The sequence below is a fragment of the Canis lupus genome, chromosome 1, assembly GCF_003254725.2.
Source record: "Canis lupus dingo isolate Sandy chromosome 1, ASM325472v2, whole genome shotgun sequence".
NCBI classification, from domain to species: Eukaryota; Metazoa; Chordata; class Mammalia; order Carnivora; family Canidae; genus Canis; species Canis lupus.
In genome coordinates, this window is record NC_064243.1 from 108,181,271 (window position 1) to 108,204,639 (window position 23,369).

Sequence of the window (23,369 nt, forward strand, 5' to 3'; positions counted from 1 at the left end):
CAGGCTACACCCAGCTCAGGCCTGGCAGGGCCAGCAGATCTTCATCGGAGCGTCCCACTGCTGGCTCTCTAGCTTATACAGGGACACGGGGGCTCTGAAGGAAAGACCACCATTCTGTGAGCCTCTGTATCTGTAAGAGATTTGACCTAGGCCCGGTGTCAGCAAGGCAAACCACTACCACATATTGCCCCAGGATATAGAATGAATGGTGCCACCTAGAGTTGTGCAGTAGCATTCCTTTGAGGGAAAAGAAGTCCTCCCAATGGAGGTGAAGGATAATGACAGATGTTCTAGAGTGATTAGGAAGTGCAAAGGCTCTGTGGTTGGAGGGGCATAGCCCATTCACAAAACAGGGTAGCGTACTGGGGTGCAGAGTCTGAGGGGACCAGGTGAGGTGAGGGTGGGCCAGGGGCCGACTGAGGAGAGCCCCCACAGCTTTGGGAAGCCAGGTATGGCTTTTAGCAGGGATGCACTGATCAGATTTGAGGTTTGCTGAGGGCACCCTAACTGCTGTGAGGAGAGTAGTTTATATGTGGAGGCCATACAGGAATAGAGTGGACTGCTAGGATGATGTGACGTGGGCTGGACTGGGCTCAATGAGGTGGTATTCTGTAGGTGACTTAGAGATTTCAGAGGGGAAGTGGACAAGTTCACGGGGAACTGACAAAGGTCACTGGGTTTCCAGCTTATGGGACCAAGTAGTAAGTCTCAGAAAAGTTCATTTCCCCCCACTTACAGGGAATGAGAAGAGGGTCTGTGTACACATGTACATCTTTGAATTGACATCAGTTTTTTTGTGAATCTTGAGAAGGAAGAGCTGTAGAAGGAAAAGGACCTGTTTCTCTGGGCCTCATCCCCTACCTCTCAGCAGCCCTGGGTCTCCTTCACTTTTCAGATTAAACTCCCGTCAGTCACGTCTTTCATTCTGGACACAGAAGCTGTGGCATGGGACCGAGAAAAGAAGCAGATCCAGCCATTCCAAGTGCTCACCACCCGCAAACGCAAGGTAGTCTCAGTCTCCCTCCACTACCTGCCGTGGTCACACAGTTTCTCCTCTTCCTCCTAGCCCTGCCCCACCCCAGAAGGACAGAGTGTTCCTCGGGATATGGTTCTTGCTGCCTTACAATGTGGCTGCCACAGCTCCAGCCATTGCATTCTCATCCCAGCATACCAAGTACAAAGGAGGAAAGAGCCTTTCTCCTATCTCTGTTTTTTTATTTTATTTTATTTTATTTTATTTTATTTTATTTTATTTTATTTTATTTTATTTTATTTTATTTTAATTATTTTATTAATTCATTCATGAGAGGCAGAGACACAGGCAGAGGGAGAAACAGGCTCCATGCAGGGAGCCCGACATGGGACTCAATCCCGGGTCTCCCAAGATCATGCCCTGGGCTGAAGGCAGCGCTAAACCGCTGAGCCACCAGGGCTGCCCCTGTCTCTGTTTTATTATGAAAGATCTGTGCCAGGATCCCCACCCCCCCCACAACCTGTGCCCCACCAAACTTCTTTACCTTCATTGGCCATTAGCTGCAAGGGAGGTTGGGAGAGCAAATATTTGACAAAGGGATTGAGTTTGTTGGGATTAGCTGAGAGCCATCAGGTTGCAGACCCAGGAGCCAGTAGCATTGTCACTCTCACGGGTGTGTGGACTATTGCCTGGAGAGAAGGGGAGAGTGGTAGTGACAGGTGTCTGCCTGGGGCATGACGGGAGGCAAACCGACCGTGCCCCTGTCATCATTCCCCACCCCTGCTCCCCGTTCTGCCCCAACCCAGGAGGTGGATGCAGCAGAGATCCAGGTGCAGGTGTGTCTATATGCCTTCGACCTCATTTACCTCAATGGAGAGGTGAGTTCTGGCTGCATGTCTGGGGGTAGCCGGGGGGAGGTGGGGGCTGTGTATGAGCTTAGGAGCCGACCTTCTGAGTGGCCACACTGGGCAGTGATTCTCAGGGACCCCGGAGGGTCTCCAGGACACTCTCGGGGAAGTCTGTGAGGTCCTGCCTGCCCTTCCCAGCTCCGCAGCCATATGAGGCAGATTCTCTTCCTGTATGGCAGCCAGAGCAACACATTGCCGCTGTCTGAATGCAGACACACATGTGAGCGTCCAGCTCCATTAAAGCCAGACATTATAGAATCTGTAAAAGTATAAAGTAATGCCCCCTCTTCTCACTTTTTCTAACATAGGCACATTTCTTTCATAAATGACATATTATTGGGTTAATGTGTTGGAGTTATTATTTTTAAATGAATTGATAAACGTCAAGATTTCTCAGTTCTAACATAGCAAATGTTAACATGTGATATGATAGCTAATACTACGTCACTACTATGGTAAATATCCAGAGATGTAAGCCACGTACATAGAAGCTCTCTGGAGTGAGTCCTCAGCAGATTTCACGGGTGGGAGGGGGTCCTGAGACTGCAAAGTTTGAGAACTGCTGCTCCAGGGCATGGGTTAAGGATCTGGAGCCAGGCCACCTGCTTTGATATCCCAGCTCTCCCTTCCTGGTTGTGTGGCCGCAGATAAGTGACAGCCTCTCAGAGTCTCAAGTTTCCTTGTCCATGATAAAGAGCTGACAGTAGCACCCGCTGTACTTGTTATGGGGCAGATGAAGCGATGGGACCTGGGCATGAGCACAGTGGCTGGTACATACGAGTGTTTATCCTCTAGAATGAGTTGCCAACACCGCCATCATCTTAGATAACTAACCTTTAACGATCTGGCAGCTGAATGGCCACCGCTTGCACTTGACTAATGAAATCAGGGTGATTTCTAATGGGCTGTGCCTGCCCATCAGGAGCATGGATGGAAGTGAAAGGGTGTGGTTAATTCAATCAAAGCTAATAAGATCGCAGAGAGTAGATTAACTTCCGGAAGGTGGGTAAGTCTGTTTCATAGTATAAGGCAAGCAGCACTTTCCCACGAATAGATTTGCTCTAACTCGGGGCTCAGTAGAGCAGGGCCTGCAGGCCGAATCTGTCTCGGCCTTTCTCATCTGTAAGGGAGGCTTTATTGGAACGCAGCCGCATGCCCATACACTTCTGCCCTACAGCCCACAGCTGAGCGGTTGTCACAAAGCCCCAGTAGCCCACAGAGCTCAGAGTATTGACTCTGGTTCTTCGTGCAACAAGGTTGCTGACCCCTGGATTAAAGTGGAAAGCATCCTCTCAGAAACACGTTTATCTCCTATCCGTGTGGTCATCGGCGCCTTTCACCTTTATTCAACCCGTGTTGTAAATGGAACTGTAGCCACAATAACGAGTCCATTCCAGCTCCATAAGGACTGTGGCCCTGTCTTATGCACCTGAGGTCACAGGACTGACCGGTCTCCAGCCCCCTAGCTGCCCTTTTTTTTTTTTTTAAGATTTTATTTATTTATTTGAGACAGAAAGAGGGTACAAGCATGGGGAGAAAGAGAAAGCAGGCACTCTGCTGAGCAGGGAGCCCCATGTGGAGCTTGATCCCAGGACCCTGAGCTCATGATCTGAGTCGACACTGAACCAACTAAGCCACCCCGGTGCCCCTCCCCTTGCTGCCTTTGACTTGCCCTTGAAATGGGTCCTCGAAGTTCTCAAAATCCTCGTGTGGGCCTGGTTCATCCCTGTCGGGGGCCTTCCTATCTCGTGGGAGCCCAGGCTTCTCTTTACCTCCACAGTGACACCCTCTCTCTTTTCCTGCCCTATGCAGTCCCTGGTACGTGAGCCTCTTTCCCGACGCCGGCAGCTGCTCCGGGAGAACTTTGTGGAGACGGAGGGCGAGTTTGTGTTCGCCACCTCCCTGGACACCAAGGACACGGACCAAATTGCCGAGTTCTTAGAGCAGTCTGTGAAAGGTATGGGGGCCTGGGGCAAGCTGCCATGTGTACTCCCTCTTGGCTGCCCCGCCCCGAGTGATTTCACTTGAAGCTGCTGGCTCCGGCTGGCTGGCTGTCATGAGCTGGGCTTCACAGAGGTCACTCTTTATGTCTCCCTCAGACTCCTGTGAGGGGCTGATGGTGAAAACTCTGGACGTTGATGCCACCTATGAGATCGCCAAGAGATCCCACAACTGGCTCAAGGTGCCCTTCCCAAATCTGGCCATCTTTCCATCTGGTTCCCAGTCCTCACTCCACCCTGTTTAAGTGTGGGAGCCTTTTCTCGGTCCCTGATGCCTCCCTGTCCAGCCAGCCACAGACCACCCCTCCACAAATCCTTGCTGCTGGACTCACCAAGAATCAGTTAGAACTGCCCCGGCCTGAGTGCCATGGAAGTTAGATGAGGTTTCTATTCTAAGTTCATAGCCCCTCTCTGTTGGGTGGGGCCGATGGGAAGGGAGGGAGTCAGTCAGGACATAAATGAGATGACATTGGGGGCGATGAGCATTGTGGAGAAAGCAAGTCAAGTCAGGGGCCAGTGAGGATCTTGCAGTGCTCTGGTCATCGGGAAAGGCCTTTCCAGAGTTGACTCTTGCGTTGAGGCACAGATGACAGGAGAGAGTCAGGCACATGGAGATCTGGGACAGAGTGTCTAGGAGAAGGGTGGGGGCAACAATTGCAAGGGCCCTGAGGTAGGAATGAAGCTCCGTGTGTGCAGGGAGCAAGGTGATTAGGGTGTGAGTCGAGGTCAGGGTGGAGGGCAGGCCTCGGATGACACAGCCCCTTGGGGGTCGTTAAATACCCTGGGTTTTCCTCTGAGGGTTTTGAGAAACCAATGGAGGTTTGAGACAGGAAGTCCTGTGGTCTGGTTGTCATTTGGCATGAGACATCTGGCTGGCTGAGGATGGTGGATGGTTGGGGAGGGTGCTGGGCAGACTGGGAACCCTTGGGCAGGAGGCTAGCCTGGAGAGGGGCGAGAGGACTGCAGCAGGAGATGAGCCGGAGTGGAGCCAGAAGGATTTCCCCGGTATGTTTGAGGGGCCTGTGGTCTGTCCCCCTGAGACTGTCAGCAGCTGGGAGGGTATGAGCGTTCCTGTCTTAGGACATTTTCCCTGCTACATACCCCAGGCTGAACTCCTGCCTGGCACTTTCTGGAACAAGTGATAAGTGTTTTCCATGTAAAGGAGTAAGTGGAATGTACATCTATCCCAAGGGAAAGGGGGACCCCCAGGGTCTCCATCTGACTTGTCCCCTCAGCCTCGCCAGCTCCTTCCCCTTCGCTCGTCTCTTTCCTATTTGTTCTGGAAGTCTAGGAGCTCCTCCCACATCCCACCTCAGCCTGGTGATGGTCCTCGGTCTCTACAAGAGCGCTCTCCTTTGGCTCACCCCGATGACCCCTGCTCCAGCATCAAGGAGCCTCCAGCAGTGAGGTCTGTCTCAGTGCCCCCTCACCTCTGGCCTTCCCTCCCTAGCTGAAGAAGGACTACCTCGATGGTGTGGGCGACACCCTGGACCTCGTGGTGATTGGCGCCTACCTGGGCCGTGGCAAACGGGCTGGCCGCTATGGGGGCTTCCTACTGGCTGCCTACGACGAGGAGAGTGAGGAGCTCCAGGCCATATGCAAGGTGCTGTGAGGCAGGAGTAGATTCGACTCCACCTTGGGGGGAGGGGTGCCTGAACCAAGAGGCTCTCGTGTTCTTCCTATGAAGGATTAAGTTTTTTTCTAGTTTTTATTTGCTTTTTCTGATCCTATAAGTAACTCTTGCCTTACATAGAAGTATGTGCTATTATAAAAAGATGTAAAGAAGTTGTGCCAGTTAAGAATTGAGTTTTGCTACAGATGATGACATAAAGGGATTTATTTTTCTCTCATATAATGAGAAGTCTGGAGAGGAGCAGGCGGCTCTCTGATGACATTAGGGGCCTAGGCTTCTGTCCCCGCACAGGGGTTTTGTCATGTGCTTCTGACCTCATCTTCATAATGTGGCTGCAGGGCCTCCAGCCATCACAGCCATGCACGCTCCAAACAGCAGGAAAGAGGAAGGCCGCAAGCAGAGGGATGTGCCCCCTACATTAGCCTCAGCCAACGAACAGCTTCTGTGACATGGGTTGGAATTTTGCTCCACGGCCCACCTCCCTCCACAGGGGAGCTTAGGAAATGGAGTGGGTTTTGTTTTTGTTTAAAGCTATGCACATTGGTGATCCAACAAATGTGAGGCTTTTGCCACAGAAACAGAATAAACTGTTACCCATTATTCCAGTGCCCAGAGGTAACCACTCATAAAATTTGAGGGAATGTCTTATTTATACTTTTACAAAGCTGTGATCTTTGTATATAAGGGATTTTTTTCTCCTATAAATAATGTTTTTTTAAGATTTTATTTTTTCATGAGAGACACAGAGAGAGGCAGAGACACAGGCAGAGGGAGAAACAGGCTCCATGCAGGGAGCCCAACATGGGACTTGATCCCAGGACCCTGGGATCACGACCTGAGCCAAAGGCAGATGCTCAACCACTGAGCCACCCAGGTGTCCCCTAAATCCCATGTTTTAAATACTGTCAGATACATATAAGTAACATGGTGATAAAAAACGTTAGAGTGTTTGCCCTCATCTTCAGGACTTTTAGAAGCACGAATGTGTTAAACTTAAAAATAAAATAGTCTGTTATTTTACCAGCAAAAATGGGTTTGTTCAGAAATAGCATAGAATTGTATTTTGGGACATACAAGCCTTGGCGAAACCGTAGGCTCCTCCTGCAAAGGAAAATAATGGTATTTTATGGGAAGAAGGAGGAAGTGAGAAGAGTTGTTTTGAATGAAAGTCTTGGGGGAAAAAAGCAGCTCAGAGGGATGAGGGTTTCTCAGGGGCTGAGTTGCTGTGTTGGTCCCGTTCTCAGATCAAAGTCTTGTCTTTCCCCGGGGGGCCCTGTCATGGATGGTTCTTTCCTATTGGTGGATTCTTCTGTTGGAGCCTATCACCGAATGTTGGCTTAGGCTCTGTAAGCGACAATCCCTCCTGTAACCGAAAGTTAGGGGGACCCTCTCTACTGGCCTCTGCCTCTGTTTTAGCGAGGTTGCCCAGAATTTTTCACAGTTGTTTGTGGAAGATGTGCTCTGTTTCCTGAACCAGCTCCCTGTGCTCGTGGCCTGCTGTGTTCTTGAGAGTAAATCAGCACTGCACACGATGCTTAGCCCAGGTGACCCGTGACAGACATGGTCTTAACAATTCGCAGAGATCATAGGGCACCGGTCCGGGGTCATTTTACACTATTTACCCAGAACGGTTTTCTGTGAAACAGCTTCTGCCGGAGAAGATATTTAAGGCTCTCCATTCAGAAAGGGCTTTCCGGTTGATGTTTATATCCGTGGTTTGAAGATATGCATCTTACTACGTTTGCTGGCAGCGAGGTTTTTTTAGGCTTGACGATTTGGGTGGGTGAAGGAAAATCTCTGGCATGTGGAGTTTGGAGAGGACATCCTGTTCCAGAGTAGGTGGGACTCAGGGGAGCCCAAGGGAGCGACACCTGGGCCAGGGGGATGGAGCGGAAAGAGCAAGGGCTTCTACGTCAAGCACAGGGCAGCACGTGGGCCAGGGGATGCCCCTGGGAGAGGTGTTACCCCACCCGGGGTCTGCGCCCAGCAACCCTCCCTCTGCCCAGCCCTTCCTCTGTGGTTTCTGTGGCCAGGGTAGGATGGGGGCCTCTGGTATGCACAAATCTGAGTCCTCAGTGGAAGGAGCAGGGGTCGGGGTGGGGGGGACGCAAGTGGGGAATACTCAGCCACTGGTTGCACCTCTGACCTGCCCTCCCTGTCCTCCCCGCAGCTCGGAACTGGCTTCAGTGACGAGGAACTGGAGGAGCACTACCAGAGGCTCCAGGTGAGCAGCCTGCCTCTCCACCTCTCGTGGCACGCTCTGTGGTGGTGGAGCTGGCTCCAGAGCCCCCCGTGTCCAGAGTTCAAGTCTCAGCTCTGCTGGCTGCTACAGTGCCCAGGACTTGGGTCAGGGAGCCTGCCTCCTGCCTCCGCTGCTGGGGGATGCGTCTCAGGGGAGCACTATCGCAGGGGTCCCTGAGTTGGCCCTGAGTGAATCCCCTAGTAATTGGGAGTGTTGCATGGTCACGGGTATTTGGGGGTACGACTCCCTTCCCTGTGTGCCGGTACTTCTGTCTCTGTGACATTCTTTGGTTCTCTCTCTCTCTCTCTCTCTCTCCAGGTCTCTGTCTCATTTCTTCCTTTCACCATTGCCCTCATCCCCACCCAAGCTCTTACCTTAAGACATGTCTATGTTGCCATCTATCCCCTTCCCCATTTTCTTCCCTCTCTCCTCCCTCCCTGACGCCCCAACCCCCAGCCTTGACTTTGAGACCTAAGACCCTCTCTCTTCTTCATGTCCACTGCTGTTCCCCGATGCTGTTCTCTGCAGGCCCTGGTGCTGCCCACCCCACGCTCCTATGTCCGGGTCGACGGTGCCGTGGCCCCCGATCACTGGCTGGACCCCAGTGCCGTGTGGGAGGTGAAGTGTGCGGATCTGTCCTTGTCGCCCATCTACCCTGCTGCCCGGGGCCTGGTGAGTAGGCTGGGCAGGGGTAGAGGAAAGGGGAACACCTCAGGCTCCAGGCAGCAGGAGGGACCCAGGGTCGACCTTCCAGATGGGAAATGAGGAGCAGGGGCTCGTGAGGGTGACACCTGTGCTCCGGGCTGATAGTAACTAGGAAAGCTTGAGCTTGCTTTTTATTTGGCTGTCAGATAACAGGGTCAGAGTCTCAATTAAAAAAAAAAGAAAAGAAAAAAGAAATTCCCCAGGTACAAAAAGTAAACAAATTGTTTCCTTTAATACCCTAATCTCACATTTGGCTCTTCACTGATTTTTGAAAACACAGTTCCTCTGAGTAACAGTTTAGGACACTTCCTGCTGAGCAGTGATGCGGGCTGTGGCTCGTCTTTCTGAACCATAATTTGTTTTCATGCTACCACATTTTAAAATTCCCTGGGCTGGGATGCCTGGCTGGCTCAGCAGTTTAGCACCTGCCTTAGGCCCAGGGTGTGATCCTGGAGTCCCAAGATCGAGTGCCACATCAGGCTCCCTGCATGGAGCCTGCTTCTCCCTCTGCCTGTGTCTGCCCCCACCCCTCATGAATAAATAAATAAAATCTTAAAAAAATAAAATAAAATTCCCTGGGCTGATCACTCTCACCAGTGGTTCAGCCCTCAACACCAGCCAAAGGGTCAGCAGACGGGGAGGTACACTGCCCCTTGGCCGGTGCTAGGGCAGCTCTCTGCCTTCTCCAGAAGAAATGTGTTTTCTTTGTGATTTCCTACAATCTTTCAAAATCTAGGTAGCATGCACTTTTCTGATTAGAAATGGACTTCCTTTAAAGGCAGAACTCATATATTCATTTTTTTAAAGATTTATTTATTTTAGAGAGAAAAAGAATGAGTATAAAGTGAGAAGGGGCAGAGGGAGAGGGAGAAGCAGACTTGAGTCCTGCACAGGGCTCAGCCTCACAACCCTGAGATCATGGCCTGAACCAAAACCAAGAGTCAGCTACTCAACTGCTGGAGCCACCCAGGCGCCCAGAACTCATATTTTAATTTATTTTTTATTTAAAATTTTTTTAAATTTTATTTATTCCTGAGGAACACAGAGAGAGGGACAGAGACATAGGCAGAGGGAGAAGCAGACTCCTTGCAGGGAGCCCGATGTGGGACTCGATCCCAGGACCCCAGGATCATGACCTGAGCCAAAGGCAGACGCTCAACCACTGAGCTCCCCAGTACCCCAGGACTCATATTTTTATTTTTTTATTTTTTTATTTTTATTTTATTTTATTTTTTTTATTTTTTTTCAGGACTCATATTTTTAAATTGAATTTCTGTCTTGAAATGTCTAAGACTCCACATTAGACAGGGTTCCCTGGAGACAAGTGGCAGGAGCAGCGTTTATGGAGCTTCTGTATGAAGCAGGTGCTGTGCTCACAGGCACGGCACTTGAGTGCACCTTTCCATCCTCACAAAGCACTGAGCCTCCCTAGCTGAGGCAGTAGAGCCTGGGAGCTGAGGTCACTTGCCCGGGGTCACGCAGTTTCTGAGTTGGGAGATGGGATTTGAACCCTGCCATCTGGTTCTCAAATCTGCAATCTGCCTCTGCTGTCCTGCTCCTTTGGCCCTGAGAATAGTAACAGAACAACAGCATAGACCACAGCTATGGTACTAGCATTTCTTAAGCACTTATAATGCTCCAGGTATGGTCCTAAGATAGGGCTGTATATCGTATTTTTTGTTTTTTTGTATATCGTATTTAATCTTTATAATCCATTGCTTGGCCCCATTGTATGGGTCAGGAAACTGGAGGGCAGGAGCAGGGAGGAGACCCTGGATGGGGAACTGCTGCCCTGAGTGGCCTGTCGGCTAGACCCCAGGAGGGTCTCCATCATCTCCCCCTCCCCCAGGTGGATGGTGAGAAGGGGATCTCCCTTCGCTTTCCTCGGTTTATCCGGGTCCGTGAAGACAAGAAGCCAGAGGAGGCCACCACCAGTGGCCAGGTGAGGCCTTAGCTTCTTGGTGGTGGATTCTGGAATGAGGGGTGGGAGGCAGACCTGGAGCTGCTAACCGCCCACCCCCACCCACTCTCCTCAGGTGGCCTGCCTGTACATGAAGCAGAGTCAGATTCAGAACCAGCAGGGCGCGGACTTAGACTCTGACTCAGATTTCTACTAGGCTCCTACCCTCCCAGGGGCTGGGTGGTACAGGGTGGGTGTCCTGTTGGTCAGCAGATCCGGTGTTGCGGTCGTGTGGGTTTTGAGTGTCAGGTGTGTGTGTGCGTGTGTGAGGGAATGGTTTAAGCTGGGGGTAGGGGGTTTTTGGATCATTTTTTTCAATAAATAAATAATTATTGAACACCCACTGTAGTGTTGGAGTCTATGCTGGGCTCTGGGGTGACAGCTCCAGTAGCTCCTGCGTGGAGGGTGTGTGGCCAGCAGCGTGCTAGGAACTGTCTGACCCAGCACCTTCCCGTAGATTCTCCACAGGTTTGCAGGTGTTCTGCATCCATGCTGAGCGGCAGGATAGCCACCAGCTACGTGCAGCCGCTGAGCGCTGGAAACATGGCTGTGTTTCATTTCATTTTATTTTATTTCATTTTCTTTAATTTTCCTGTAAGCAGCCACATGCGGTTGGTTGGTGGCTGTTGTATGGGCCAGTGGTAGCCAAGACTTGAATGTTAACTCAGGTAACCTGCTTCGCAGACTCTGGGGGGACGGGGCGCACAGAACAGGGAGATGGGCACCCAGGCCCAAAGCGGGGGTGCCAATGCCAGGGTTCTGACCCAGCAGCCTGGCTCCGGGCCCTGTCCTCCTGCGAGACAGTGCAGTGAGTGTGTGAGACCCCCAGCTCTGCCAGCCACGGACTGGGGACCGCAGATTCTGGAGCCTCATCCGTGAGGGCAGCCAGCCGCTGGCTGGACCTGGTTTGCTCATCCGTAGATCCTCAGCCCCTTCACAGTGCCTGGCATGTAGTCGGTGCTGTTTTTCCTGATCAAAAAGGGGACCTGGTTGGGCAGCCCTGCCTTCCCACCTGCCTCGACTGGGGATCGATGGTTGGAGCTGGGGCCGCCACCTTGTGACCATGAGGAATAGCCAGCAGATCCAGGGAAAGTAGCCCTTAGAGGGTGGCCCGGGGGCCAGCTGCTGCCCAGCAGGCTTCTGGTCGTGGGGGTGGAGCAGAGGCGAGGGAATAGTTATTGGGTGCAACCAAATCCCAGTGTGGCTGCACACTGTGAAATGGCCTGTGCTCATCAACGGCTAAAAGAGTCCCTAACCGATACAGCTGTACCAAAGAGGACTGGCAAGGTAACGTGCAGCCATACTTACCAAACTCTCCGTGTTTAAGGCAAAATAACATGTGTGTGTTACGTGCTGTGTGTCTGGGGGTGCCCATGTCCGTCTGGCTTTGTGTACAGCCCATGGTCCCTTCAGGCATGGAACCCAGTCTTCCTGAGGAAAGCGGGGCCAGAGACACGCTCCTCCTCCCCTCACCCCTGCAGACCCCTGTGAACACGCCACCCCCAGCAGCTGTGGCTGCCACAGCCCTCCACCGGGGCTGGGCAGGGATGTCCTCACTCACCAAAGACCCTCACGACAGTCCCACCGGATAGGAATTTTTATTACCCCATTTGACAGATGGGGGACACTGAGGCACATAGATGCAAATAACTTTCCCTAGGTCCACTGTCTACTAGATGGAGGGCCAGGATTTGGTCCAGACAGTCCGCAGGAGGCCCTGTGCTGGCAGCGCTGCCCATGGGGAGCCTCACATGCCCCCTCGGGAATGTGGAACATTCCAGTTCCACACCCCACTGGAAAGTGTGGGAGTGACAAGATCCTGCTGATGGCTGGCGATGCAGGTGGTGAGGGGATGAGCTCAGGGTGGACAGGCGGGCAGCTGGAACATCTTCCCCTGGTTGAAATGCTGCTTCTAGAACTTGTCGAGACCCCAGGGCAGACAGTGCTTGGAGCGGAGTCCCGGAAAGTGTGTGCAGAGGAGGGGCAGCAGGGAAGGGAAGGTGGGCAGCTGGCTTGTTCATGATTGCACGTGAATCAAATATATAATTTCAGTTTGTCACATCTGACGATGCTCGTTTTAATCACTTGATTAAGGTGATGTCTGCTTGGTGCCCCCATGTAAAGTGACCCCTCTGCAGTCAGTATATCGTAAGAGGATATTTTGTGCGACGCAAATAAATGGTATCCAACTTGGCACAGTCCTGTCTGTGTGGACTCCTGCTTTCCCGTGTTCCCATATAACCTGTTGATATTTATTTGGATTCTCAAATTGCCAGGGGAGCTTCTTCAGGGTGACCTCTGGGATCCTTCGCCGTGACCCCACAACTGTGTCCTTGCTTTACTGCGCAAGACGTTTTAGGCTCATCTTAGACTTGCTTGTCGTGCTCCAGACGTGGGAGCAGCCCTCTCCCCCAGGACTTGTTCCTTTCAATGGAGAATGGTATTTTAAAAGCCAAGCCCTGGATGCCAGGGGTGTCACAGCTTCTGTGTCCTCTTAGCTCGATGACCTACATACCAGTGTCCCTGCATACCCTGTGACATCTGTGTTTACTGTCACAGCCCTCTGTCCTGAAACCCACCAGTACAAACCAGTGCCTCCGATTCCCATCCAACACCAGACTCCTCCTTTTCCCCATCTCAGTATCCATGAAGAACTGATTGCCCTTTATTCCTCGTCGATTCCCTGTGTGTAACTCCTCTCTCTTCCTTGCTGCCGTCCCGCTCAGCAGGGGCACCCTTCTCACCCTGACCTGTTGTCCACATCCTACACCTTGCACCCCCTGTGAGTGGACATCCTCGGGACCTGCGTGTAGACACCTTCTCACTCTGCTCGTGCTCGTGCTCCCACGTGGCATGTCAGGCTCCCCTCCCATGCATGGCTCATCCTTACTGCCCCAGGCCCAGACACTCAGCCCTGCTGCCTCTCTGTGGGCACCCCCCTAACTCCCACAACTATTCGAACTCTGGCTCCCTATCCTGATCCCCTCCCAACCCCCAAGGTAGGGACCTTCATGGCCTCCTTGGGCTGTGACATCACCATGACTTTTCGCTTGCCAGCCCCCTCGCTGGCCAGCATAGGTGCCTACCTTGCTCTCTCCCCACCCCACCCCAGATTATTTACGAAGGGAGGAAGAGGTGAGCAGAGGAAGCACAGATATCACCCTCTTAATCGCTGTGTGCGCCCACTTCCTGAAGTCAGGCTGTTACTCAGGTTCTTGCATCCTGCTCGCTGGCACATGCTGACGGCAGCGCCCTGAGGCCAGGGGCAAGGTCCTCTACATGTGCACAGACCCAAAGGCCAGCAGAGGCCCCTCTCGGAGTGAGTACCCAGCAGGCTTGCTGGAACATGAATGAATGGATGCTCTCCACTCTAATCCCCAGGTTTGAAACTCTTCAGTTCTATTCTGGGGATAAAAGGTCAGAGCCTGAAACCGGCTCCCCCTCCACCCCACTCTAGCCAGATGGGGAGGCAGGGACAGCTCTGATCCCTCCCCAACCCCAGGAGAGATTTCTGATCCAGCTGTCACAGCTCTCGGACACTGGGACCGAGGGAGAAGCCAAGAGAGGCAGCAAGACTTGGCAAAGGAGCACCAGAGAAGATAAGGAGGCTGCACGCCAAGGGGGACAGGAAGGAGGGGAAGCCTACTTGAGCCTGCTGCCTGGTGCCCCTGCCCTGCCCCTCCATGCAGTTTCCCATGGGCCCCGCCTGCATCTTCCTGAGGAAAGGCATCGCTGAGAAACAGCGGGTGAGGTGGCAGACAGTGGGAAAGGGTACGGACAGGGCAAAGGGGGCCAGGGTGTGGGGAGGGAAGGGGCATGACAGGTGCAAGGGGCCGGGATAAGGGGCACAGCCTCAGGGGGACTCCTGACCAAGAAGGTAGAACTCTGGGAGCTCAGTGGGCCAGTGAGGTGAGTGAAGGTAAACTCCGGACTCAGCAGCAAAAGGGAGAAGGGGAGGAGACCTGCAAATAAAAGGGGAACTGGGATGTCCCTGTCCATCACCTCTCATTTCTCTGGACACCTGTAACCATGACGGTGATGACACAACTGCCTCTTACTGAGGCACTGCTATGCACCCAGCCCTACGCAAAGGGCTTTGCTTTCCTGCTGTCATTTCATCCTCAGGACCACATTCACGGTTGGCCACACTTGCGTTCCCATTTTACAGATGTGGAAATGGAGGCTCTGAGTCACAAAGCCCCTTGCCTTCTATAGTTACTGAGTGGCAGGGTCCCATCAAGTCTATTTGATCCAGGGGGCTTACTTTTCATTGTTGGGCTTTAGGATGAGAGAGAGAGAGAGAGAGAGATGGGCCTGAGGGGGGAGGGCATCATGAGAAAGAGAAGCTCAGGGGAAGGCTCCAGGAACAAGGGGGAGGCCAGAGGCTGGTGGAGTCCACAGGTGGTGTGCCTTATACCCAGCCTGACCCTTCAGGTGTGTCTGAGAGCAGTGGTGGCATCAGGGATTGGAAATGCTTAGCTGGTTGAAGAATTGGTCATGCTGGCAGTGAGCATCCTGCCCAGATGCCACCGAACACTGGCTCCCACGCAAACAGCTTCTAACCCTTGGGAGAAAGAATGGGGGGCGGTGGGAAAGGAATCAAGCGGGTGTAGTGGAAAGAATTTTGGCTCAGAATTCAAATCTCAGCCCTCGCTGCACCTGGCCTGCTGCATGACCTCCAGGGAGTGATTTAATGTCTCCCTGCCTTGGGAGCGTCTCTGCCACTTAGAGCTGTGTCCCTTAACCTTAACCTCTCTGTTCCTCAGCTTCCTCTTAAGATGGGAATGCTATGTGGTCCTACCCCCTGGGGTGGATCTGAGGTTTCAGTGAAGTGACTGTGGGCACCGGGCACAGGGTTGGCACTCTGAGCGCATTAGCTGTGATTCTGAGCCTTACTCTCTTGTTCTGAAGAAAGGAGGGGATGGGATGCCAAGACATAGAAGACCCCTTGCTAGCACAATGGGATGGATGTCTGTTCAGGAAAGGCAGAGGGACAGAGATCAAGATCCCGGGATAGGAGAGAGGAAATGGGAAGTGATGAGGAAGAGGGCGGGAAGCACACAGTCAGGGGTGGGAATCAGGAGACGAGAAGGAAGAGGAGGGGAGTTAGAGGAGAACTGGGAACAAGGAGGGGTCGGGGAGGGGTTGTCCAGAGGAGGGAGGGATGTGTTTGGAGAAGTAGATATGGGATCCCTGACCCTCTCAAATTCCCTCTCTCTACATTCCTTTCCAGGAAAGACCCCTGGGACAAGATGAGATCGAAGGTAACCCCTGCCCCAAATGCCACCTCATTGTCATCCGCCACTAGGCTGCTCTCCTGTGCATCTCAGTGTAGACCCTTCCCACGAAAGCTTCACACACCTCTCTCTTCCCATTCAGCCATGATTTTGTAGAACTCTCTCACACAGTCGCTTGGGAGCCTCCCAAAGTGTTCAGAAGGCACACCACACCCATCCCCAAGCGTCTCAGAGACCCAGGAGTGACAGATGCAAGAGTTTTAAGATGAATCCAAGACTGTTGTTTTTTCTTTTGGAGGTTTTGAAGGTCCCTATAACGTCACCCCAGAATCTGGAGGACCGCAGTGCCATCACTCTGCGGTCTCACGGATCATTCCTCTTGCACATTTCAATCTTGCTCATTGCACTCTCTGTCCATGTTTCATACATCACTCCTTTTTTTAAATTTTGGTTTTCAAAGATATCTTCTCCTTTGGAGTCTCTAGTCAGTACCTCCCTGATGGTTTCAAGGGATGGCCAGTCTTCCCCATTGACTGTTTCGAGTCCCCTCAAGGTTCTTCTCTCTTAACTTTCAGAGCTCCGGGAAGCATTTCTTGAGTTTGACAAGGACAGAGATGGGTTCATCTCCTGTAAGGATTTAGGGAATCTCATGAGGACGATGGGTTACATGCCCACGGAGATGGAGTTGACTGAACTGGGCCAGCAAATCCGCATGAACTGTGAGGCTGGGCCGGGGAGGACTGCTGGGAGTGGGTGGGGTGGAAGCAGGAGGGATGTGGAGGCTGAGCCACAGCGAAGGAAGAGGGTAGGCGGCACTAGGAGTCTGGAAGCAAACAGTTGAGCCTGGATTCGGGGAGGCAGCGTCTGAAGTGGATAAAAGGGTGACTCTTGGAGGCAGATCTGGGTCCAAGTCCCACTTCTATCATGTACTGATTGTGGTGCTTTTGAAAAGTGGAGTCAACTTCCACTCCTGAGTCTCATTTTTCCCATCTGTCACTCCTTGTGGGATTGGGATGAAGGAGCTGATGCAGGTCAAGGCTTAGCCTCCAGTAAACGGTTATCAATGTAGGTTAGTACCATGACCACTGAGACGCAAAGGTAGAGGGCAAGCTTGGAACCGTATCTGCCTCTGGAAACAAACGGGATGGGTTCCAGAGCTCATTTTGAGAAGGAAGCTGGGACCAAATTACTCTGGGGTTTTGCTCTAAGGCGTGCCACAGAGTAAACAAGGTTGAACCCAAAGACAGGATTGTGTTTCTATCTGGAAGAGGTTTGGCTCCCACTCAATTCATGCTCCCCCTTCTACAGACCAACAGATGAGCAGAGATCTGAACCAATTAAGAGATTTTTCCCAAGGTCACAGGGACAGCTGGTTTCTTTCACCCCATGCATCCGTCCACCCGGGTTCGGATTAGAGGGACCCTGGGCTCCGGGTTGGCTGAGAGGGAAATTTCTCAGATGGCAGAGAGATCAGAGCAGGTCTGCCTCTTAAACCAATCTGGAAGGGTCCAGAGAGGTAGTGAAGGGTTGGTTACATGGACTCTCACTAAACCTGCCTCTTCTGTCCTCAGTGGGTGGCCGTGTAGACTTCGAGGACTTTGTAGAGCTGATGACCCCCAAACTCCTTGAGGAAACAGCGGGGATGATCGGTGTCCAGGAGATGAGAGACGCCTTCAAGGAAGTGAGTTAAGATTTTCATGGTGTTGGGGGTACTTGAAAGAAACACCAGGAGTCTATGATTGGTCTTCCAACATGGACAGAACCTACCCAAACCAAATATTTTGGAAACTAGAATGGGATTTATAGGGAAGGAAAATCACATCTTCCAAACATTTACAATGCACGAGGCCCTCTGCAAATACTTTCTAGTTTAATGATCATAAAGAACAATAGGGATAAGCTGCCCCTTATCCCCAGTCATGTAGATGAGGACGTTGAGGCTCAGGGAATTTACAAATCTCACCTGAGATCCTGCCATGCCCAGAACACATGGTTAGACCTCTAATCTCTGTGCCTGTAATGGGAAGAAGGAATTCAATAATTTGAGATTCCAGAGGGGAATGCAAAGAGATAATCCGGTTTAACCCACTGTAGAGATACTTAAGAATCTCTTAAGTCTCATACCCAGGGAGGGTGAGGGGCTTGCTGAGATTTGCTTTCATCCCCTAATAAAATGCTTTCCTCAGGGGACGCCTGGGTGGTTCAGTGGGTTAAGCATCCAACTCTTGGTTTTGGCACAGGTCATGATCTCAGGGTCATGGATTGAGCCCCACGTCAGGCTCCACACTCAGCACAGAGTCTGATTGACCGTCTCCCTGTGCCACTCCCCCCACTCACCCTGTCTCTCTCTCAAATATATAAATAAAATCTTTAAAAATAAAATCAAATAAAATTATTACCTCAGAGCTTTCGGTGCAGGAAGCAAAAATAAAGAGTAGCATAGCCTTTGGAAGGCAAAACTTTGGAGCCGTGCAAACATGGGTCTGAATCCCAGGAAGATGTCCTCCTACCAGCTGTGTGATTTTCCTGTCCCAGCTTCACATAAATATGACCTAGAGCTGCATCACCCAACAGTACTTCCTGTAATCTCAGAAATGTTCTGTCCAAAATGGTAGCCATTGGCCACCTGTGGCTGTCAAGCCCTAGACATACTAGCAGGTATGACTGAGGAACTCGTTTTTTTCATTTTATCTAATTTTGATTTGTTTCAGTTCAATTGTTTATTTAATTGGACATTCAATAGAATATACACTCAATTTGCTTAAATTTAAAAACAAATAACACAATTCAGTTACTGAGAAACATTTCTCCTGGAAAACCTTGAGTATGTGGATCTACCTTTCCACCTACAAATTTTACAAAAGCTACATGCAGATCAAGTATTTCTGATAGTATTTGGTGTTTGAATGGAGAGGTGCTATCAGATTTTTAAAAAGATTTTATTTATTTATTCATGAGAGACACAGAGAGAGGAGCAGAGGCATAGGCAGAGGGAGAAGCAGGCTCCCTGCGGGGAGCCCAATTTAGGATTGAATCTCAGGACCCCAGGATCATGACCTGAGTCAAAGGCAGATGCTCAACCACTGCGCAGCGTAGGTGCCCTATCAGTTGTAAAATACACCTGGATTAAGAGTATCCTTAGCTTAAGCATACATGTGTACTGATTATGTTAAATAATCACACTAAGTATATACTAAGTACTTACCATGGTAGTATTTAAACATCTTATGAAATCCAGTGTGCATTAAAAAAATATAGCTCATTTATAATTTCTAAAGATTTGAAGTAATCTCCTCACCCAATGTGGGGCTCAAACTCCTGAGATCAAGAGTCAGGTGCTCTACCAACCGAGCTGGCCAGGTGCCCTGCTCATTAATAATTGTTAAATTGATTACATTCTGAAATGATAATATTTTGGATATATTGGGTTAAGTAAAATTGATTATTAAAAGTTATCTTGTTCTCTTTAACCTTTTATTTAAAAACATGGCTGAACTAGGGGTGGTGGAAGGGGAGGTGGGCAGGGGTGGGGGTGACTGGGTGACAGGCACTGAGGTGGGCACTTGACGGGATGAGCACTGGGTGTTATTCTATATGTTGGCAAATTGAACACCAATGAAAAATAAATTTATAAAAATAAAAAAATAAAATAAAAATAAAAACATGGCTGACTAAAAAATTTAAAATCAGCCATGGGGTTCATGCTATATTTCAATTGGATGGCACTGCTCTGGGGAAATATTATTCCAGGCTGGGGAAGCAGCAGGTATGGATGCTGGAAGGCAGAAAGCGCATTTGGGGAAGAGCAAGAAGCCCTGAGTTCTTGGAGCATCCTGAGCTGGAGAGAGAGTAACATTAGCATGCAAGCAACAAGGGCTCAGAGTTGGCAGAGGGAGGACCCAACCTCATAGGAGTTTGTGTGTTGAGGAACATGTCAGGATTTCATTGAGGGGGATAGGAAGCCACTGGAGTATTTTCAGCAGAGTGGCTGACAGTACCTGATTTCTGTTTTTTTTTTTTTTTTTTTTTTTTAAGATTTTTATTTATTTGAGACAGAGAGAGAGCATAGCAGGGGTGAGGGCAGAGGGAGAAGGAGAAGCAGACTCCCTGCTGAGCAAGAAGCCCAATGCGAGGCTTGAACCCAGGACCCTGGGATCATGACCTGAGCTGAAGGCAGACGCTTAACCGACTGAGCCACCCAGACACCCCTGATTTCTGTTTTAAATGAACATGAACACAAGGCCCTGATATGTGGACAACGCATGATGGGAGTCAGAGGACCAACTGGGGGGCTGTCATGATAGTCCAGAAAAGAGATGATTGTGGCTTTGGCCAGGTTAGTGTCAGTGTAGCTAGAGAAGGATAGTTAGCTACCCCACCTGCTTGGGGCATAGAATGCAGAGACTTTCTAATAGATTGGTTAAGGGTATGCAGCATGGAGGTTTGAAAATAGTTCATTAATTCAGCCAGTATTTATCTGGTGCGTCATACTGTGTGGAAGGCACTGTTTGGAGCCTGAGCATGGGGCAGTGAACAAGATAGTGCAGATGACCCACCTTCAGAGAGGGGACACGCCAGTGCACGATGTGTGAAAGCGCTGACCCATAGTAAGTGGTCAGTAACACTGTTCTTGGGATTGTCGTGATCATTGTTGATATCACTCCTCTGCTCCAATCAGTTTGACACCAATGGAGATGGGGAGATCACCCTCGGGGAGCTGCAGCAGGCCATGCAGAGGCTCCTGGGAGAGAAGCTCACGCCCCGCGAGATCTCGGAGGTTGTGCAGGAGGCTGATGTGAATGGAGACGGTACTGTCGACTTTGAAGGTGACATTGTGTGGGGACAGCCACTGCCCATATGACTCTCCCTTTCAACCTGGGTCATTTCAAAGGCTCCATGTCCCTCACCTCTTCCTGGGACACCATCTAGGAGCTTATCCCTACACGTGCTCCCGCAGGGCTCACTCTCACGTCTCCAGTCCCTGTCTCTTCCCAGTTCACTAGGCGCCCTTGTCAGAGATCAGAGGGTCCCATCTGGAGAGTGGACTGCTTAGTAGCTGGGGCTTTGGGGTCAGAGTCTCGAGGCTCAAATTCAGGATCGTCTCTTACTGACTATGCAGCCTTATCCTGGCTGCTTTCTCATGGTTTTTTTTTTTTTTTTTTTTAAGATTTTTTATTTATTCATGAGAATACACAGAGAGGAGAGAGAGAGGCAGAGACACAGGCAGAGGCAGAAGCAGGCTTCATGCAGGGAGCCTGACGTGGGACTCGATCCCGGGTCTCCAGGATCAGCCCTGGGCTGCAGGTGGCACTAAACCACTGAGCCACCAGGGCTGCCCTGTTTTCTCATGTTAAGTGTCAGTGTTCATATCTGCAAAATGGGGCAATATGACATCTTCCTCCCAAAGTTTTAGAGAAAATCCAGAGAACTCATGTACTAAGTGGCAATCCTGACATTGCTCGCATTGGTGTTCCTGCCTGGATCACCCTTGCCTCTTCCTGCTGGGTAAGTCTTAGTTATGCCCCTGGAAGCTGCCCCCTACCTCTCCTCTTGGGCAGGGGCATTCCTCTTCTGCACCCGCACATGCCTCCACTGTAACAAGGAGAGTGACACCGCCAGAGCTTATAACCATGACTTGCCTGTTTCCTGCTGAGGCCACAGACCGAACCTCTCATCACCAAACCCCCAGTCCTGGTGCAGAGCTTGTTACGTGTGTGTTGAGTGATCAGATGAATGGAAACCATTGCAATCCTGTGTGGATCGGAGTAGAGATCTTTGTAGGAGACGGAACAGGGCATGACAGGCTCTAATTGTGACTCTCTGGTTCAGAAACCCCAGCATCCAACTGCTGCCTATAGACAAAAGCTCAATTCTTTTTTTAAGATTGTATTTATTTATTTATTTATTTATTTATTTATTTGAGAAAGAGAGAGACAGAGACAGAGAGAGAGATAGAGAGAGAACATGAGCAGGGGGAGTGGCAGAGGGAGAGGAAGAAGCAGATTCCCCACTGAGCAGGGAGCTTGATGTGGGACTTGATCCCAGGACCCTAGGATCATGACCTGAGCTGAAGGCAGATACTTAACTGACCGAGCCCCCCAGGCACCCTGACAAAAGATAAATTCTTAGTCCAATATTCAAGTGCATCCATGGTCTGACCTCCACCAACTCCTTACTTCAACAAGCACTCTGAGTTGCTGGGTTCTGGGACACACTGCTCTGTGTCCTTGAAATCCTGTTCCTTTCTCCCTGGCTTCCCTTCCAGTTCCCATACTTTCCCATCAGGGCATTCTCAGGTCTTATCCATCCCTCAGGAATGGGAACAGTGCAACCTTTGCCAAGAAGCTTCCCTTCATCTTCAGCTGGGTGTATTAGCTCCAGCTCTGTAGTCCTACCGATGTTTTTCTGTTCCTCTCCCTTCAAAGTAATCACTGCAGACTTCATGGCACTGAGCTGTGTTCACCAACTAGGGTGTTGAATCCTGGATGGCAAGTGAGGGATGTTCTCTGAACCATCTTTTCTGTAATTCCCAATAGGGAAACTTGGTAGATATTTATTGCATTACCACAACTTAGTAAATGTTTGCTGGATGCCTGCTGGATCTCACCAGGCTCAGGTGTGCCAGGGGCATCCCTGGAAATCTGGAAGAGATAGGAGGCAGATGCCCAGGCAGGGAAAGGACAGAATGACCTCAAGACCTTGGTGGGGCCCCAAAGTTCATCTGGCGTGGAGTCACAGCAAAGTCAGGTGCACCCTGCTTTATTCCCAAGGTTTACCACTCACCATCCACATGACCTCAGGCCCATTGGTCAACTGCATTGGCCTCTGCTTATCTGTAAAATGATATTTCCTCCTCCAGAATTGGTTGAGAAGATGAAATCAGATAATCATAGTTATTTAACACCTGATGTGTCTTAAAGCATTATCTTGTTTAACCATCTGAAATATTACATATGGCATATGGCAGTCCTGTGATTTCCATTTTGGAGATGAAGAAATTGAGATACAGAGGGTCATTGAGAACTTTCCCAAAGATCACCCATGGTTCCTGACACACAGTAAGGGCTTTAAAATGAATGCTGGCTGCTCTTACAAATACGCACCTCACCAGAGACATTCCTTTTCAGAGTTTGTGAAGATGATGTCTCGCTGAGGAGGTTCTGGAAGTCCCGGTCACCCCACCCCCAGCCAACATGGATAAAGCACTTGCCTTGGACCAAATCCCCTCGGGCCCTTCCAGGAAGAGTGGTGGCTGGCCACCTTGCAGAGCATGAATTAAGGCTAACCCAAAAATGATCACTTTGCCCAGATGGCGGAGTGGGGCCAGGGGTACCTCTCTAGAATGAGATTAAGAAGGAAGAATCTACAAATGAAAATGAGATTGGGACTAGGGTCAGTGCTGCTCCCCCATTTCCAAAGATTAATGACATCTTTTGACTTCCCATAATCTCCAAAGCCTATGACCTACTAGAGTCTCTTCCTCAGTGTCCTCATGGGTCTGACTCCCAAAAAATCCAGCCCATAGTCCGCCCTTCGCCCTTCCTGCTTCAGCTGCTTCCGATCACCTCAGTTTCTCTCTGTTGGGAGAGGGGGGAAAGGCCAATCTTGGGGCTACAGAGTTCCTGATAAGACTGGACTTGGAAGAGGTTAATTAAAGAGGCTTCCAAAGTGAGCTTAGCCCGTTTGGTTGATTTCCTGGAAGCAAGGTCTG

At 50.7% G+C, this 23,369-nt stretch overlaps 2 protein-coding genes across 12 annotated transcripts in view; both read left to right on the plus strand.

Annotated features, from left to right (window-relative positions):
• LIG1 (DNA ligase 1) overlaps window positions 1-10,764 on the plus strand; it is a 38,440-nt gene extending 27,676 nt beyond the window's left edge. For all 10 annotated transcript variants that reach the window (XM_049108942.1, XM_025424468.3, XM_049108952.1 and 7 more), the window contains 9 exons: window positions 896-1,006; window positions 1,780-1,851; window positions 3,694-3,838; window positions 3,981-4,063; window positions 5,332-5,484; window positions 7,685-7,738; window positions 8,285-8,428; window positions 10,311-10,403; window positions 10,498-10,764. In XM_049108942.1, the coding sequence (XP_048964899.1) occupies window positions 896-1,006; window positions 1,780-1,851; window positions 3,694-3,838; window positions 3,981-4,063; window positions 5,332-5,484; window positions 7,685-7,738; window positions 8,285-8,428; window positions 10,311-10,403; window positions 10,498-10,578 (936 nt within the window). In that variant the 3' untranslated portion in view covers window positions 10,579-10,764. The remainder of the gene's footprint in view (window positions 1-895; window positions 1,007-1,779; window positions 1,852-3,693; window positions 3,839-3,980; window positions 4,064-5,331; window positions 5,485-7,684; window positions 7,739-8,284; window positions 8,429-10,310; window positions 10,404-10,497) is intronic.
• A 149-nt stretch (window positions 10,765-10,913) lies between these two features.
• Window positions 10,914-23,330, plus strand: CABP5 (calcium binding protein 5). Of its 2 annotated transcripts, none has more exons than XM_025424479.3 (6): window positions 10,914-14,167; window positions 15,655-15,685; window positions 16,234-16,377; window positions 17,230-17,339; window positions 20,337-20,484; window positions 22,786-23,330. In XM_025424479.3, the coding sequence occupies exons 1-6, from the start codon at window positions 14,105-14,107 to the stop codon at window positions 22,809-22,811; spliced, it is 522 nt and encodes a 173-aa protein (XP_025280264.1). In that variant the 5' UTR covers window positions 10,914-14,104; the 3' UTR covers window positions 22,812-23,330. The 2 variants fall into 2 exon arrangements, with proteins under 2 accessions (XP_025280264.1, XP_025280265.1); XM_025424480.3 differs by having other exon boundaries at window positions 20,337-20,466.
• Window positions 23,331-23,369: the final 39 nt, after the last annotated feature.

Excerpts from the sequence above, each read along its gene's own strand:
- CABP5 (XM_025424479.3), top strand. The coding sequence starts at position 14,105 with ATGCAGTTTCCCATGGGCCCCGCCTGCATCTTCCTGAGGAAAGGCATC. Across the intron at positions 16,378-17,229 it reads CCAGCAAATCCGCATGAACT|TGGGTGGCCGTGTAGACTTC; the intron begins GTGAGGCTGGGC and ends TTCTGTCCTCAG. Across the intron at positions 20,485-22,785 it reads CGGTACTGTCGACTTTGAAG|AGTTTGTGAAGATGATGTCT; the intron begins GTGACATTGTGT and ends ATTCCTTTTCAG.